Source organism: Mesoplodon mirus (assembly GCF_964341445.2).
Source record: "Mesoplodon mirus genome assembly, chromosome: 15".
NCBI classification, from domain to species: domain Eukaryota; kingdom Metazoa; phylum Chordata; class Mammalia; order Artiodactyla; family Ziphiidae; genus Mesoplodon; species Mesoplodon mirus.
The window spans coordinates 31,597,266-31,615,511 of NC_138991.1; the positions used below are offsets into that span (position 1 = coordinate 31,597,266).

Below are 18,246 nucleotides of genomic sequence, written 5' to 3' on the forward strand. Positions count from 1 at the left end.
GGTCAGAAAAGCCCTCTTTGAGGAGGGACTATCTGAATGGAGACTGAGTGAGGTTGCTGATTGAGCAGTGAGAACATTCCAGAGTCAGGGTGAAGGCTCTGAGTCAGGAGTTAGTTCAGTGTATTGAGAGACAGCAGAAAGGCTACTGTGGCTGTGGGTCCATCCTCCCTGGCGATCACTGGTGCAGGGAAGGGCTCGGAGAGGTAGGTTGGGATCTGGTAAGTTAAGCTAAGGTAGTGAGAGGTCATTAAAGGGGTTTTAAATGGGGGAGACGCATGCACTGGTAGGTATTTTAGGACGATCATTGGCTATTTGTGAGGAGAGTGGAGGGTGGAAGGAGCAATTAGGAGACTGTTGCAGGTGAGAAATAATGGGGACTGGGATGAACCTAGTGACCGAGGAGATAGAAAGGATATGTTCAATATATATTTTGGCTGTAGAATCAACAGAACTTGAATTGTTTTTCAGATGCAGATAATAGATCATGCAGATCATGCAATTCATTGGCTTAAGCCATTCTTGGTCCTCACTCCACTGTGGCTTTCAGGTGTTGGCATCATCTGAAGACTCCCATGAAGATACAGGCTAGTGCCGGTAGCACCTGGGGCTCTGCCTCTCCACCTGTTCCCCTTTTCCTCAGGCTGGTGGGGGAAAGAGAGCTCAAGTGTCTCTCCCCACAGTCATCTAACTGATTCTAGAGTTCTAATTTGATCATACTACCTTAGGCCAAGTCCCTACTCCACAACAGTCATGTTCCCCATTGGGTTATGCTGGGGTTAAATGCCTGTTCATGAACCTGTCGCTGTGGAAAAGAGCATGGGATTAAAATGATTATTTTGCACAGGCTACTACACACCATGCAAGGGGAGTAGAATGGATTTTAGGAGGGAGTCAGCTGCAGTGTCCAGTACCTGGGGAAAGATGAGGAGAAGAGGAATTAAGCATGACTCCCGGGTTTCTGGCTTAGGCAGGATATAGATTGTGGTGCCATCAACTGGCTAGCTAGGCACTTGAGTATCAACAGTTTCGTGGGTAATGTCAGCAGTTCTGTTCAGATATGTTTGAGATGCCTGTGAGAACTTTCTAGTGGAGATGTCAGTAAGTAGTTGGAAATATAGCAGTTGGGTCTGGCGCTGGAGGAGAGGTTGGGGTTGGTGATACAATCATCAGAGTTGTTGGCGTGGTATTGGTAATTAAAGGCAAGGGGCTGGATGGTAATACTTAAGGGAGAGAGTGTAGTGGGTCCAGAATTGAGCCCAGGGCCAGATCAACATTTAGAGGACAGGTAGAGGGAAAATAGCACAGGAGACTGAGAGCAGCCAGTCAGGTAGAATGAGAACCTGGAAAGTATGTATCGTGGAAGCTGAGAGAAGAATATTGAAGTGGTCAGCTAGATCTAATATTGACAAGAGGTGAAGAAGACCTGCATAGGATGAAGACTGGAATGTCCATTCGATTTGGCATCTCTGAGGTTGTTTTATTTACTTCATGTGTTAGAAATTTTAGACTCATTTTAGTCCCCAGAGCCTGGGACATCACACTTGAGGGCACATTGGTTTTTCTCTGCTGAGGTACTGGATATCTGAAAGTCATATGCAGTTGAGCTGACCAGGCACTCTTTTTTTTAACCTTTGTATTAAAGGAACTTTTCAAAGACAAAAGAGAACAGTTTAATCAATTTCTTTGTACCCATTGTACAGAAGGGGTGCGATAAACACACTTTTTTTCCTTTTAATGATCGGTTTTCAAAAGATGATCTGGTGTCCCGGCAACCTTCAAAGGTGGTCTCTGTGGCTTTGCACAGTTACCATTATGAACTCAGATTTTCATATTTTTGTGTTTAAGTCACTTTTGCTTTGTTATTTATTTTAATGCTCAAATTGTCCCATCTTTGATCATTAGGAGTATTATATTTCTTAAAAGGCTTTCTCATTTTCCTATTTCATCTTTTCCCAGGGATCTTAGTGGTTTATCAAAAGCTATTTTGCATTGTTGCTCTCGTAATTTCTTCTACAACTAATATGGAAATTTGGGGATGAGAACACTGTTAATTTCTTGTTCCTCAGTATATTTGATTGGCACTTATTTCTATGACTGTTGGCTATGAATCAGGAAGTGACACTAAAAAAAAAGTGACACTATACTATTCCAATACTGTAAACAGCTCAGGGTGCTTGCCCACCCACAGGGGCAGGGGAGCTTGAGGCATGAGATACTGGGGACATTAGCTCTCATGTCCACTTACCTTGTTTAGTAATCTTTGTAGTAAGAACTGTTGGAGATGCATGACACTGAGGGGGGGTACTGGATGTCGGTTTATAGTTTAGGGGTTCATCAGATGTGGAATCCAGCAGCTGGTCCTGGTTTCATTTTCTGGCTGAGGTCTAGGGAGTACACTTGAGCCCAATTTTGAGATCGCAAATATATTTTTCTTTCCCATCGTATTAGATCTTTTGGTAATATTTGATAAACTTTCTTCTTTGTAAGAGCCTTATTCTAATAAAGAAGAAACTTTAAAAAAATTACTTTCTCCCCCAGGATGGACTCATTTTTTCTTAAATACTAATAGAGATGCCTGACTAGGTAACTGATGATAAGAGGACCTATTGGACTCCAGCAGGGCTTCTAATTTTTGGTGTCTTGCTTTGACTCTGGAGGACAGTGGAAAACATGTGGTATCATTAGAACAGAACTGTGGGCAGAGCCTCCCAGGAGACAGAGGTGATTTTTCCAGCGCTGGTGGTCTCTATCCTGAATTAAGCAATGTCTTTTGATGATGATTGGTACTAGGTTAGAGTTGTATGCTTGTTCTTTTAGTAAACCAATACATTTACTCCAGAGGGAGGCTTTAATGGGGGGAGGTAGGAGAGTGTTGGGAGAAAGAACAAACAGAAATTATCCTATGTCATCCAAACTCTTGGTTTAATGTATGAGAGACCAGTTTTGAGGAGGTTGGGACCTAATCCAGCAGTGTCTGAATTAGAAAACCTTATATTTAAGCAGGCTGCATCTTCCTTTTCTGAACTCCTTCTCAGACATACCTCTATCACAAATCCTGTGCTTCTTTGAGTCCCCTCTATCACTTATGTATTTGGCCACAAATGACAGAAAACCCAGAACATCACTAGCTTACCAAGATAGAAGTGCCCTTCTTTCTCATGTAATAAGCAATCCAGGACCCATACCACTTTTGTCGTGCTACACAGTTGTCCTTGATGGTCTCCTCCTTTTATCTTGTTGCTTAGTCATTGGTAATAGGTGGCTTTCACATCATGGGCCAAGATGGTTGCCGGAGCTCCAACTAGCCTTTCCACATTCCAGTCAGCATGAAGGAAAAATGGTAGAATTGCACACAGCGCTTCTGCTAACATCTCATTGACCAGAACTGGAAAATGCAGTCTTGGTTCTAAGCTCGGTTAAAAATCAGGGCTTCTCTTCTAAGAAAGAAGAGGATATGAACAGTGGGACAATGGGTTGCAACCCTGTAATGCCTCATATAGTGCTTTTAAGAGCGTGGAAAATGTTGAATTGCTGTATGTTGCTCGGCTATCTGCCAATCTAGTAAACCCTGGGCCCTCTCCGAATGATTGGCTGTGGCTGCTTAGGCAGATGTGGTGAAACTTACTGTCTTCTCTGTAGGCACCATGCCAGATGCAGGGGGTACTGTGGTGAGGAAGTCAACATTTCCCCGTTGCCCCCACCCAGGTTGTGGTCTACAGGAGGAGACCATACAGTGTGGGGTGCATTCTTGAGGGAGGATGGGGGCCACTGGGACACATGGCAGAAGGTTTGGAGAGAAAGGGATCTCTTAGCTGAGATCTGAAGTAAATTATAATTGGCCAGAAGAGAGATGAGTTTCTGAAGAGACTGAACAGAGACTGTTCTAGGTAGGAACAGAATGAGCAAAAGGCCTAAGGTAAGAAAGTACAGCCTGTTCTAGGAACTGACTGTAGTGCAGAATGGCTGAGCGAGACGAGGCTGGAAGGGTATACAAGACCATGATCCCAAAGGGGCTTGTAGACCATTAAAAAAAAGTTTAGATCTGTCCTGTAGTTTAGTCTATCCTTTAGACTGCTAGAGGTGGAAAAATCACCTCAGTTTAGCCCAGAGAGCTCCAGGAGGAGTATTGCACAGGGAGTTGACGTGGTCAGATTTTCTTTCTGGAAGGTCCTTCTTGGTGCAGTGTGAAGAGTAGAGTGGAGGTAGGAATAGACTAAGGCCGGAGATGAGGTGGCTGGTTGGGCTGTCACAGTTATCCAGGGGGAACAATGTTGGCTTGAGTTAAGGGGGGTTTACAGGCAAGGGGAATGAATAGATGGAGCTAAAAGCTGCTTTGGAGGTAGTGATCCCAGACCCGTTGGTAGGAGCCAAGGCAGGAAGCACCCAGGGTGATGGCCACCTTTCTCACTTGCCAGTTCAGGGGAAAGGGAATGAATTTGGTTTCGAACACACAGAAAATTTTAGGTGTCTTTGGGACATCCAAGGTGGGGACATCCAGTATGTTTGGATGTGTGGGTCTGAAGCTCAAGAAGAGGCAGTTAGAGGCATCAGAGTGAATGAGATTACTCAGGGAGAGTGGGCAGTAGAACAGGAGGAGTGCCCAGCACAGAACCTCGTGGAGTCCCTCAATTAAGGGACAGGCTGAAGAAGAGGAAGCTGCCAAGGAGGAGCTGGCTAAAGAAGGCCTGGCTAGAGAGGCAGGTGGGAAACCAGGAGGATGTGCTGCTTGGAAGCCAAAGGAAGAGTGTTTCTCGATAATAGCATCAAAAGCTCCTGCAAGGCTGTGCCAGTGGTGGAGGACTGGGAATGCCCGGGGATGAAGGTGGCTTGGTGTGGCTTGAGGAATGAAGGTCAGTTGAGGGAGGAATGAAAGCCAGTCAAGGGTGAAGGTCAGTCAAGGGAGGGGGATGGGGTGTTCAAAGCTCTTCCCAAAGGTTCATCTGTGAAGTGGGGAAGAGGGTGCTTTCCTTGGATGAGCCTGTTTGAATGGTGTAAATGAGGGCCAGGGGTGAGGGGGAGGTGGGAGGACAGAGGGGAGGGAGGGGAGATCAGTGGAGCAAGGTCTCCGAGGAGGGGGAGGAAAGGGGATGGCAGCACGTGGGAGGCTCCCAGTGCTGGTGTCCTGGGAACAGTTGTCCTCCCACAGGAGCCCTATCTGGGCCCAAGACTGGCAGTGGTGTGTTCTCTACAAAGACCCCTGTGGCTCATTGTAAATAGTATTGTCTGTGGGTGAAACGGTTCAGAGCCAGTTAGGTTTCAAAAAGCTGAACCTCCCGCACGTGTGTCTTTCCGTGTCCTCTGGAGAGCTCTTTGGTGTGGAGGTACTTTAAGGAAGCAGTCCATCTGGAGTAGTTCTGAATGCATTTTTTGTGGATCACATTACTGATATGAGGCTTTTGAAGGCAGGATATGGCCGTGCCAGGGATGATTCTAAACTTTCAGAGCCAGGCTCTTCCCCTTTGATCCTTTGTTCAGACAATTGAACTTGTCAAATGAGGTTAGCATTAGAAAAAGCTAGAAATATTTTCTTTGCTGTTCCAAACACTAAACACGCACACACACAGGCGCGCGCGCACACACACACACACACACTTTTTTTCCCCCAGTAGGAACTCAGATGAAAGCCTACTTGGCTTTTTCAGTAAGAAGGACACATAGGTCCCTTACACTCATATTAAGGATAAACCTGTCTCTGGTAATTTCTTTCCTTACAAGTTGGGGGGGTCGATTTTCCTGGCAACTGGCCACAGGGCTTGTTTAAGAAGATGGCAGGCATGATACTTAGTGGAAAGGTTAGGCTCAGCTTGAATGATTTTCCTCCAGGACAAGGTTTGTAATTTGCATCTACAGCAGTACAAAAAATAGTTTGTGTAAGTTGTGAAGTCACTCAGTAAATGAAATTTATGAGTTTTAATGCAGCTTAGTATTCTCTAAACTGCTTGGGTTCTCTCTAGGGTTTTCTGAGTAGATTATAACAGTGAAAATGAGTCCTGCGGATGCTGTTCCGGACCAAGCCAGGTCCCTTCTCAGGCCAGGAAGCCAGACCTTGACCACAGGGACCTCCCCTCTCCCCACCATTACTGCTCCTTCTGGCCCTCCCTCGCTGCCTTCTCTTGCTTGTGTTGAAGGAAGCCTTCTGTGCTGTTCTGAGCCCTAGTTCATTGGTGTCTGGGCAGCTGTAGGAGGTTGAGGGACCCTGGCAGGCCGGTAGGGGAAGCCTTTCATGCATGAGTTTCTCTAAGAATGTTGATAGGTCTTAACCTGAGCCCTTGGTACCCAAGACTCTCCATGTGTCCCTCACCTGAAGTGCTTCTGCCTTTCCTTATAGAGTCTTAGTGAACCAGAAGGAAGGAGGCCTCAGAGAGAGCTTTTTTCCTTTTAAAGCAATGCTCTTGTTTCCTGTTTACACCAGCACCACAATCCCCTTGAGAAATGGCTGCTGGACTGTGGGAGGATGGGCGGTGACTGAGAGAGAATCTGAGAAACAGGGTCTGCCCTACTCAGCCTCTGATCTGGGCCCTTGGGTTGAAAAGAAAGAAAGGTAGGAGGAGGGGATGCCTGGGAGCCATGCTGAGACAGCTTGAAGCAGCAAGGCAGCCTTTCCTCGCCACTGTGTTCTGGCCCCAGAGCTACTGAGCTGAGTCCTCAGACCCACCAGTCAGCAGGGAGAGGGGATGAGAGTGGGCACTAGTCTGGCCCTGTTGCAAGGGCCACACGAGCTGGAAATCCAAGTGGGTTCTGTCATATGCTCAGTGCAAACAGACACTGTGGTCCATGGTAGCTTAAGTAGAATTAATTAGCTCATTAGTCCAACAAATCTTCGGGTGCCTGCTACGTTCCAGGCACTGTTCAGTGCAGTGGGAATCAAGGAGACCACAGTCACTGACACACCACCATGTCCAACATGTATGTGATGCTTTTACCATGTGCCCCAGCTTGCACAGACTCACTCAGTTATATACCTGTGCTGATAGAGCCCTTATAAAGCATGCACAGGAAAGGAAAGCTGCATGAGCTAAATAGAAATAAGTCCTAATATTTCCTCCCACACCTCAGTGGACTGTGCTATACACATCCCACGTCAGGGAGCACTGCCGTGTACTGCTGCCTGTGTCTCAGACCTCCACCTTTCATGGGAGCTTTGAGAAGTGGATCATTTTTGAGTTGGGGCCGCCTGTTGGATGAATGGAAAACAGCAAAGAGGAAGCAAGGCAGGCAGATGCTGAGCTCACAGAATTGATTAGCCCAGGGCCCCAGCAAAGCCTGATAACCACCATTCTTTCACCACTCTACCCTCCTTGAGAAGGGTGCCCAGGTTGCCTGGGGTAGGTGTTTAGGGTTCTTGGGCTCCCGTCCTGTGTGTCGTGGTCAGCCTACCGAGGAGTGGGTGTGGGTGTAGGTGCAGCAGGTGCCTGTTGCTGTTCAGTCCCTTTATAGTTTTAATAGACTTTCACTGATGTTGCATTTGATCATCCCAACAACCGTCTGAGTGTGTGTGTGGGGGGTCCTTTCCCCAGTGGTAAGACCAGAGACTGGAGGCCTGTGCTGAGTGTCATGAGCACCAGGGCTGGGATTTGACTGGCTGCCGCCGCCGCCTCCTGCAGAAAGTCTTCCGTGGCGTCTGCCTGTCTCACCATCCCCTGGAGGAGCAAACCAGTGAAGCGCTTGATGTCTCTGACTCTTGGTCCTGTGTGTGCCACTTTCTCCTGGGTGAAAACTTGGGCTCCAGGTTTCTGCCTCCTTCTGGGCCCACTATGGAAGCTGCTGCCAGCATTCGCCTCCTCACTCGGGCATGAGCAGCCCAAGGGGAAGGCCCTGCCCGTGCATGGGGAGGAGCCAGAACACCGCAGGATTCCAGGTTCTCCAAGGTTTCTGTTCCTTGCCCTGCTTTCTCGACATCTCCACCTGGAGGAGAGCTGGCCGACTTGCCCCGCCCCGATCCATGTCTTCCCAGGCTGTGCTCTTTCCTCCCGCACAGGAATTTGCCCTTCTGCCTTTTTTGGCTCTGTTTCAGCTTGTGGGAGAGTGGCTGTCTGTGTAGGTGTTTGTCTCCTGCTCTGAGGAGACCTCCAGGTAAGGGCTCTGAGGATGCTTATTCAGGACACTGGAGTGAGTTACTTGCTTACAGGCAGGTGACACCTGGAAAGTTAATCTCCTTCAGGCTTGTTTCTTTAGGGCATTTACTTCATTTCTTAGTTGTTCATCCCAGGCCCCCTGATGTCTTGACAGTAACAACAGTCACAGCGTCTTTGTAACATTTCTCTCTGTTCTTTTACTACTTTCTGCTTCAGGATACCTCTCTTCACTGCACTTCTTCCTAGCAAGGAAGGAGAGGAGTCGGATATGGCGATATCCGGGCTAACGTTCGTAAAAGGGCCTGCAAAGTCCAGAGACTTAGTACCGAGCCGGAGCTCCCTGCCCCTCCCCTGCAGGGGCTCTGCCTGGGTTCCTTCCTGCCCTTCCTAGCCTGGGGAACCAGCAGCCTTTGTGAGTTTCCTTGACAACAGGATGGATAAGTTAAAAATAAACTGTGCTAGGGCTTGTGTGTGTGCATGCACGCGTGCCTGTGTCCTCTGGCCTGCTGTGCTCACCTCAGTCCCTGTGGCTTCTAGATACTCCTGGAGAACATCTGTGGGAAGCCTTGGTGGGGCTCTGGTACTTGCATTTTGAAACCCCTTGGTTGAGGGGTCAGATCTAGATAATCCCACAGCATCGTTACCTCATATTCCTGATGGTAGCTGATGGGGAGGGGATGATAATGTTAACGTGAAGAATGGAAAGCTGTTCCAAATGCCTCAGTCTTCACGCAGTCTCATCAGAGAGGGATAATCCCACATTATCCATGCATTTCAGAACCTTGTGGGGCAGTGGAATAGGACATAGCTCTGGGTGGGGGTTTGGTTAAATCTTTCTAGGGAACCGCTACCAGATAAGGAGGGTCCTTTCTGGGCTCCTTTTATTAGGTGAGGAAGCAGAGTACAACACTTGGGTGACTCGTCCAGAGCCACTGGCTAAGCGTGGCGGAGGAAGGAGCACTGACCCCATCATCGGAAGTTGTGGCCTTTCCCCTCAGATCCTACGGATGAGGCCACCTCCATAAGTTCTTTCTTTTTTTTAATTGAAGTATAGTTGATTTACAATGTTGTGTTAATTTCTGCTGTACAGCAAAGTGCCTCCGTAAGTTCTTTACCAAAGCCTGCTGTCCCTGTATCGGCAGTTCTGCAGTAGTTAAAGCCTCTGTTTTGTGGTGTTGTCCCAGTTGTAAGTTAATTTAGAAACAGCTGTCTCTATGAGAGCAGGAGCAGCTTTACCACACCTGGAATTAATTCCTCTCTTCCTCCCACCATCCTTCCATATATTTGTAAGTATTTTATGTAAGTATCTGTGTGCCAGGCATGAAGATATCCTGAGAAAAAGGTGTTATAATCTTTGTCTTTAGGGACCTTATGGTCAGTTGGGGCAGAAGACAATTATAAAATCTCCTACCAAGTCCCCGTTGTGGCCAGTGCTGAGCCGGAGGGAGAAGGTCTGATTGTAGGAAAGGGAAGGACTGAGGTGGGGCGTGGGGGTTAGAGAAGCCTGGAGGAACAGGTTAGTGACACAAAGTTCTTAAATCTGGAACATATTTAAAAAAAAAAACTCCTACAAATCAATAGAAAGGAAAGCAAGAAAACTCAGTAGAAAACTGGCCAATGACTTGACAGACACTTCACAGAAGACGATATCCAAATGGCCAAGAAACATGTGAAAGGATCCTCAGTTTCATATATTTCTTAGTCATCAGGGAAATTCAAATTGTCCAATTTGAAGAAAGATATAACTGTTTTTTTGTTTGCACATGTATGTAATGAAATCTTTGACACTTTGGTGAAACCTCCTTTTGCCATTTTCAGTTTACTTTATTCTGAATCTCTTACTGAAGAATAAAATGGATTCCGAGATGCTTAAATAAAAGGAAATCTAGTGGGATGAACACACTGAAGTCAGAGACCTGGTTAGTAGGAGATTTGGGGCCAGCCATCGAATTTCTCAGAGCCCCTGTTTCTTCATTTGTAAACAGGAATCTTTCTGTCTTCCTTCCCTTCCTCCCAGAGCTGCTCAGATGTTCACAGGTGTGGGAGATGCTCTCAAAACTGTGAAGGGCTATTCAAATTCTGTGTAGTATTGTTACTCTGATTCCAAGTGATTTGATTTCTCCTGCACCTCTTCTCACAGCAGCTATTCTAAATTCTCCTAAGAAATAAAAGCTCTGAGTAGAAGGATGGTCCCTAGGATGCAGAGCAGCCTGCTCCATGGTACTCTGGATGGAGAACCTGTTGCTGGCATGGCTCTGGTCCCTTCACACAGGCTGGGGAGCAGGGTGAATTCCTGCGAGCATTTCCTTATGTGGCTGGGGCCTGGTGGCAACTCTGTGAGTGACATCGAAGTGTCTGCTGATGCCCAGGCCTGGTGGCAGGGAGAAGGCAGTGGTGCACACCAGTCCTGGTGAAGCAGAGACTCGAGTTAGTGGTCCCATAGGGCTTCCACACTGAGTGGGGCTGGCTTCCTTATGGGGTGTTGTTGTGAAGTCTGGAAGTAACACCATGGACTTTGGGGAGCCCTGTTGTGGGGGGCAATAGCCTGAACACCCAGCTTTCCCTGAGAGAGCCCGGCCTGTCTTGGTGGTTCTGAGCGTCCATAGCTTATGGCAGAGCAGGGGCTGCTCCCTGTGTGACTTAGGTGTTGATGGAGAGGGGTTCTCAAAGGTGGATGGGTCTGGGGCCTCCCTGGTGGCGCAGTGGTTGAGAGTCCGCCTGCCGATGCAGGGGATACGGGTTCGTGCCCCGGTCTGGGAGGATCCCATATGCCGCGGAGCAGCTGGGCCCGTGAGCCATGGCCGCTGGGCCTGCGCATCCGGAGCCTGTGCTCCGCAACGGGAGAGGCCACAGCAGTGAGAGGCCCGCATACCGCAAAAAGAAAAAATAAATAAATAAATAAATAAATAAATAAATAAAAAAGGTGGATGGGTCTGTTTGGATGTCTACACCCAGTATCCCACTCAGCGCTTGTGACCTTTTCCTCTTCTGTTTTTCTGCTATGTAGGAGTCGGAGGCAGAAGCAAAAGCAGATGGAGAGACTGCATCGGACAGTGAGAGCCGAGTGGAAGCTGTCACCCTACCAACCTCTGTAGACGATACCCCAGAGGTCCTCAACAGGGCCCTTTCCAACTTGTCTTCAAGGTAGCTTGGCTTAATGATGCAAGTGCTTGCTGGGGGCTTGCATTGTCTCCAAGTGCCATGGAAGACCCAAAGCCCTTAGAGAGCCCACAGTCTTGTAGCAGGAGCCCACATCTGTTAGAGTGTGAGGTGCAGGCCTGCCCGCTTTCATTAGCCACAGTCTCCCCTGCCTTTGCCTAGGGCTCCGTTAAGTGTCATCTAGTGCTTAACAGTGACTACGAGCGCCGCCTGGGTGGATCTGGCCTTGAAGCGTGCTCTAGGCTGTCTGGGAGGTGCTGTCTAAGGAGGAGGAACGTGTGGACATGGGGGTGGTCACTGACACAGCACATGAAGATGAATGATCCTTGGGGTTTGTGACTAATGGGCAGGTTGCTTTACACTGAGGAGCCCAAGCTCCTAGTTAAGAGTTCAGTTTTCCCTCTCTCACACACATACATTGTGGACATTCCTTGAATTTTCCTATAAGAATTGAGAAACATCTCAACTTGGGTGAATTCAGGGTTAAAATTTTGGTCCCTTGAGATTCTGGTCCTTCTGACACCAGCTGCGTGGGCAGATTAAAAAGGCAAACTATAAGACCCCAAAACATTATCTAAGAGTGTTCCTGGGCATGCCTCCCACACATTTGTCCCTTTGAAAGGCTATATTGTGCAGTGTTTACGGGCATGGGTTCTGGAGCCAGACAGACTCCCAGGATTCAAATCTCAGCTTAAACACTTCACAGGTGTATGAACTGTGCATCCCTTTCTTCATCTGTTATAAAAGCTAGTAGTGTTGAGGGTTGAATCAATTAATACATGTAAAGTCCTTATAGAAGTGCCAGGTACATACATATGGTAGCTATTATTACAACTGTGTTTGGTACTGTTATCACCATAGCGATGCAGGATCAGAGCAATGTAGGATTCTGCTGCAGGAAAAATGTTCATAGTTTTTTCCTCAGAGAAGCCCGTAGAAGCCGTCCAGGTAGATACAGAAGTAGAGGGCATTGTTCCCTTGGGTCTTTTGCCTGATTCCTTCGTTAAGACACCAGCTGGGTGTGCTTTTCTGTGGACCTTGGAGCACTTGCTGAGTTTCGTGTGGATGATGTGATGGCTCTGGCATCTCTGCTCCTCCCAGCATGTGGCTGCTGGGCTACTGCCTCTGTCAAGGTGAAGGACATACTCCTGGAAAGGATTGACCTCAGGGCCCTCTCAACCCAGCAAGAACCATCCCCCTTGGGTTTGTGCCTCAGTTCTTTCTGGGCTCCTGACATGTTTTCTCCTTCCCCTCCTCTCTAACTTAGATGGAAGAACTGGTGGGTGAGAGGCATCTTGACTTTGGCCATGATTGCATTTTTCTTCATCATCATTTACCTGGGACCAATGGTTTTAATGATGATTGTAAGTGCCATTTATATGCTGTTTTATAGTTTTGCCTTCACTTTTCCCTACAGGACTGGTCATTTTAAGTGCCAGGTGTTGGGTTGGTTCTGGGAATCACTTGGGGTCCAGGCTCTTCAGACCACATCTGCCTTAGAATAGCTGTGATTTCTCACCTTCCAGCAGCCAACTGGAGGGCCATTTGTGTGTGAATTAAAGATCACTTTAAAATTTGATTTTATTACTTCAGCTCTTTGATCAAACTGGGACCCTGGCTATGATTCTGTGTGACTCTTGGTTTTGTTTCTTGTTTTCCTGGAGTCTCCCTCCTAGGTTTTAGGACTTTTTTGTTAAGAAATCCCAGTCCACAGTACTTTGCTGTTAGTCTTCCCACTGTCATGGACAGGGTCAAATGACTAACAGATGAGTGCTGAGCAGAGCAGTTGGGACTTTTCAAGTATGTATTTCTATTCAAAGTCAAGAATGGAAGATATTGAGTCCCGAGGTGGGGGGTTGTTCTACAATAAAAAGTTAATTGAAGTTTCAGAAGCATATATTTATTGTGAGAAATTGCATCTACTCTGTGTGACTTAAAGGGCCTCACTACCCTGTGGGGTGGTGTGAGAGAGAAAGGAGGAGAGCAGAATCACTGAAGGACCGACATTGTTCTTAAATATAGTGGTTTTTCTTGAAGGCCCATGACCTGTTGGTTTCTGTTTCCAAAGATCGTAAGAATTGGGGAGTTGACAAGTGTTCTAATTCTTTTGTGTCCTGCAGGTGATGTGTGTTCAGATTAAGTGTTTCCATGAGATTATCACTATTGGCTACAATGTCTACCACTCCTATGACCTGCCCTGGTTCAGAACCCTCAGCTGGTAAGCTCTTTAGCCCCACAGAAACCCTTAACAGATTTGGACAAGTGTTTTGTGGTAGGTATTTACAATCATGGTGGGAGGGAGGCTGTGATGGCCATGGACCTTCACAGCGCCTTTGAGACCCAAGTATTGGATAGGCCGGACTGTATGGTTGGCCTTTGAGGAGCGTTTGAGTAGTTACCCAGAGTCTGGACTCTTCCTCAGAAGAAACCAGACCAGCTGCATCTGTGACCGTGTTTGCATCAGTATTTGGATTCCTTAGACTCCGCACGATGGCCCCCCTCTTCTAGATCAGTGCATTTGTCATGCTCTAGTACCTCAGCATCCCACAAGAGTCATCTGGGAGTTGTCAGTGCTGGCGTTGCTGTCTCTGGCACTTGACCTCCTCATCCTTAGATGGTTGAGACCTCGTCAGTGCTTTTCAAACTGTGGTTTTGGAGCCCTAGTTCCTCGGAGGCTCCTCGGGTGCCATTGGGCAGGAGTGAGACTAAGTGCAGGGGATCTGGGCTCCTTGGAGGAACTCTGCTTTCTCCTCCTAGGAAGGGGCTTGGCTTTTTCTTTTTTTTGGCCACGCCACGCTGCATGCAAGATCTTAGTTCCCTGACCAGGGATTGAACCTGGGCCCTCAGCAGTGAGAGCGCAGAGTCCTAACCGCTGGACCACCAGGGAATTCCGGGCTTGGCTGTCTTGAAGCAAAAACAGGATCAAAACCTGTAGTGCAGATGATGTTTGAGACCCCTTCCTGATCTGAAACTCGCTGCTGTATTGACCACACTCTTCTCAGGTGGTGACATGTGAGCAGAGTACTGTGTAGTCCTGAGAAGACTTCGGGCAAATACAGACTCTTCTCACCCTGCTGTGCTGGGTCTCGGGCATTGATTTCATTGCTTACCAGGCCGGAGAGTAGTGTTTTGGGCCCCGGCAACTTGGTTATGGCCAAGGGAGTTGATGTGCTTGCACTTGGCCTGTACACATCCTTCTGAGAGATGCTTCCTCATCATCCAGCAGCACAAGCTGCCTTGCAGTCTCCACAGGGCCTGTGCTTGCCACCTGGGTTAAGATGTAGGTCTCTCTTGTGGGTCTTCTATAGCTGGAAAGCAATGTTATGAATTTTGTTAACATACTCAGGATGTCTGACCCCTGACTCTGGTCACTGTACAAAGGAAGTGTTTTTCCCATAACAGAAAACAAACCCAGTATGGAAGTTCTTGAACTTCCACAATTAAAAAAAAAAAAAAGAAAAAATGGAAGAGAGAAGCTCTCCCCTCTCTTCTCTGTCTGGATCCTTGTTGAGTGTTTAGAGTGGGGCTGCTGGTTCCCATACTGAGAAATACCAGTGAGGCCACAAAGGTATATGAGCCATGTCTTCTCCCTCCTCAGAGCTCCTTCCAGTAGAGGAGAGAGGTTATAAACAAATGAAGAGTTAGTGCTAGTGAAAGGTTTGTGTGTCAAAGCCAGGCATCAGAGAGGAAGACAGTCTGAGGCATAATTAATTGCTTAGTGGAAGGAGCAAATACTTTGTACTATAGAAATAAATGCAGGGGAAGCAGATATCATGTTAGGTCATGCAGGGTTTTTATGAAGAAAATGGTATTTGAGCAACGAGTGATAAACTGGGTAAGCGAAGAGGATGTTCCAGGCCGGGAAAAGAAGGGAACCAGGCAGACAGGTGGCAAAGCCAGAGAAGTCCATTTTGATAGGTGTGCAAGGTTTGTGTCAGGAAGAGTGGATGTAAGGCTGCCTTACAGAGGGTTGTCTTACAGTTTGAGTGTTAAGTTAGGCCTGGTAATGCTACAGAAGGGGCAAAAACTTGAGTCCCAAGTTTATGATAAATGGAGAGTGAATGAAAGCCACAAATTTCTAGATAAACGTCTCACCTGCAGTGTCACCAGAGAACAGGGAATGGTGGTCTTCTTGTCCTTGTGTGAGCTGCCCCCGGGGATCTTGGGGGTCAGGTGGACCTCTGGTCCTCGAGGCTTTCTAACAGCCTCGCTTTAAAGGAGAGGCCACATGTGCTCCCCTTGGCAGTGACCTGTATTCTTTTACAGGTACTTTCTACTGTGTGTAAATTATTTCTTCTATGGCGAAACAGTGACAGATTACTTCTTCACTCTGGTCCAGAGAGAGGAACCTTTGCGGATTCTCAGTAAATACCACCGATTCATTTCCTTTACTCTCTATCTAACAGGTATGCGTCAAGCAGCTCACCAGTTGTTGTGTATGTCTTGTTTTTGCATGTCTGCTGAGCTGGGACATTTCTTGGTCAATGTAAGGTTTTGATGACATTAACTCTGACCACTTAGGGGAGCAGAGCTAAGGATTCTGCCTTACGTGAGCTGTAGCAGCTCTTTACTAAGAGAAATGAGACCAAGGGGCTTGTGTGGTTGTGGAGGCTGAGTTTGTGCCACCTGTCCTTGTGTTCCAGCCTCTGTTGGAGGACTGCATAGCATGGTCTTGTCCTGACTGCCCTCTTGGCAGAGATTCTGCAGTGTGACTGAAACAAAAACCGCCCAGGAACTTGTATATAAAAGGGGACATTGCACTGACATATACACTACTATATATAAAATAGATAACTGACAAGAACCTGCTGTATAGCTCAGGGAACTCTATTCAGTACTCTGTAATGAGCTATATGGGAATAACATCTTAAAAAGAGTGGATATATATATATATATATGTATAACTGATTCACTTTGCTGTACAGCAGAAACTAACACACGTTGTGAATCAACTATACTCCAATAAAAATTAATTTTAAGAAAAGGGGCATTGCAGTGTATTAGAAATTTTATTGATTAGGGTTTAAAAAGACCTGTGACTTCAAAGGAGCCAGGAGCTTACTCTTTGAATCTCAGTTAGCTCTTCTGTAATCTAAAGCTAAAACAGGAGCATTACCGTGAGGATTTGATCAGATACATTACAGCTTGACAAACAGTAAAGTGCCCTGTCGATCTAAACTCAGTTAAGACTGTACAGTAATGCTAGTAATGCGTTCTCCATAGTTACCCTCAAAGCCAGTTTGAGGCATGTGAGAAATTGTTCTGACCTAATAAGTTTCAGTCTTACCTGTTGTTCATCAGCTTGATGGTAATACTTGGCTCTGTGAATGACACCTGGCTATTAAAATACGAAGTCCACTTCCAAGAGGTCTGCTGTGTTGAGGATAGAGAGCATGCCTCAGAGGCTGGGAGCAGCCCCACAAAGGGAGGCCAGGGGTCTTGAATAGTGATGTGCTCTCTTCTGGGCAGGGCTGCTTTTGAGGGACCCAGCACACTTATGGGTAAAATCCCTTTTCTTCCTGGAGAGTTCGGTCATATGGGTCAGTAGGAGAGAGATGCAAGGATGGCCTTGGCCCCGTACCAGGTGGATCCCCCTTCTGCCTGTTCTTTAGGACAGAGGTTGGCAAACTTTTTCTTAAAAGGTCCAGATAATAAATATTATAGGCTTTGGGGGCTATAGGGTCTCTGTTGCAGCTCCTCAGTTCTGCCATTGTAGCAAAAAAGGAACCCTGGACAGTATTTAAACAAATAGGTATGGTTGTGTTCTAATAAAAGTTTGTTTATAAAAACAGGCAGCTGGCCTGACTGTTGTCGGCCCCTGCTCTAGGATCAAAACATTTCTAGCTGGTGAACAGTGTCCTAAGTTGAGTGTAGTCTGCAAGATTTTAAAATATTGCCTTCCTTTAATTGTCTTGAAGGAGTCATTTTTTCCTTCTGACTGCTTATCTGGTTTTATTCCCTTGGGCTATGAATTTGTGCCCTGGTTAACTGCTGCCAGGAAATTAGCAAAGGACTGCTTAACACAGCTAAAGGAAATGACTAGGACAAAGATAAATGCAGAATGTGATTCATTTTGCCCTTTCTCCTCCTCTTCCTCAAACTAGGATTCTGCATGTTTGTGCTGAGTCTGGTCAAGAAGCATTATCGACTGCAGTTCTACATGGTAAGGGAAATATGCGCGTCAGTGTCAAAATTCTTGGCATAAGTGAAACTCTGTGGAAACTCCACAAGCCTCTCATCCTTTCTGTGATAAATCATAACCCTGGAATGCAGTCTGTTCTTATGCACCTGGAACCTAGAGGATGAAGGAGGCATCCCCAGTGAAGTTTGGTGGCTTTTTATCCACCTAGACCCAATCACTGTTATGTAATTTACACCCTAAGTAGTCTTTGCCCTCTGGACCTGAGGGTGGCCTCCAGGTAAGGCTCAAGGTGAAGCTTTAGGCATTGCCCATAGATATCCTGCCTGCTATATCACTCCCTCAACCTAAAAACATCCCCTCTCTGAGTGTCCTAAGCACTCAATAAATACTTACTAAGAAAATGAGAAGTACCCAGGCTTTGGAGCATAGAAGGACTAACTAGTGGGCCATATGGGCCCTCCTTTTGATGGCAACTGTAGCTGGGGAGCATAGTTCTTCCCAGAGGCCTGTTCTATACCTTTTTCACTTCCTGTAAGACAGGTACAGAAGCAGATATCTTTCCTACCTGTTTCTAAGCAATTTTCTATTTGGTATTAAGGGTTATTTGAAGTTCCTTTCAAGCTAAACTGTTAGGTAAAGTTTATCCTTTATCTTCTTTTGCAGTTTGGCTGGACCCATGTAACATTACTGATTGTTGTAACCCAGTCACATCTTGTTATCCACAACCTGTTTGAAGGAATGATCTGGTGAGTGATGTTGGGGGGGGGGTTTCCTTATATTTTGTGGGTGTTTTCGTATAGGTGGGCTGAGAAACCCTGATGAACTGTCTAAGCCAGAGGTTCTCACCTGAGCTACATCAGAATCCCCTGC

The 18,246-nt window shown here is 46.8% G+C and overlaps 1 protein-coding gene across 1 annotated transcript in view; it reads left to right on the forward strand.

Annotated features, from left to right (window-relative positions):
- CDS2 (CDP-diacylglycerol synthase 2) overlaps nucleotides 1-18,246 on the forward strand; it is a 59,417-nt gene that overhangs the window by 27,705 nt on the left and 13,466 nt on the right. The window contains exons 2-7 of the mRNA XM_082643404.1: nucleotides 11,083-11,219; nucleotides 12,502-12,598; nucleotides 13,355-13,452; nucleotides 15,501-15,640; nucleotides 17,339-17,397; nucleotides 18,040-18,122. Coding sequence (XP_082499530.1) covers nucleotides 11,083-11,219; nucleotides 12,502-12,598; nucleotides 13,355-13,452; nucleotides 15,501-15,640; nucleotides 17,339-17,397; nucleotides 18,040-18,122 — 614 coding nt within the window. The remainder of the gene's footprint in view (nucleotides 1-11,082; nucleotides 11,220-12,501; nucleotides 12,599-13,354; nucleotides 13,453-15,500; nucleotides 15,641-17,338; nucleotides 17,398-18,039; nucleotides 18,123-18,246) is intronic.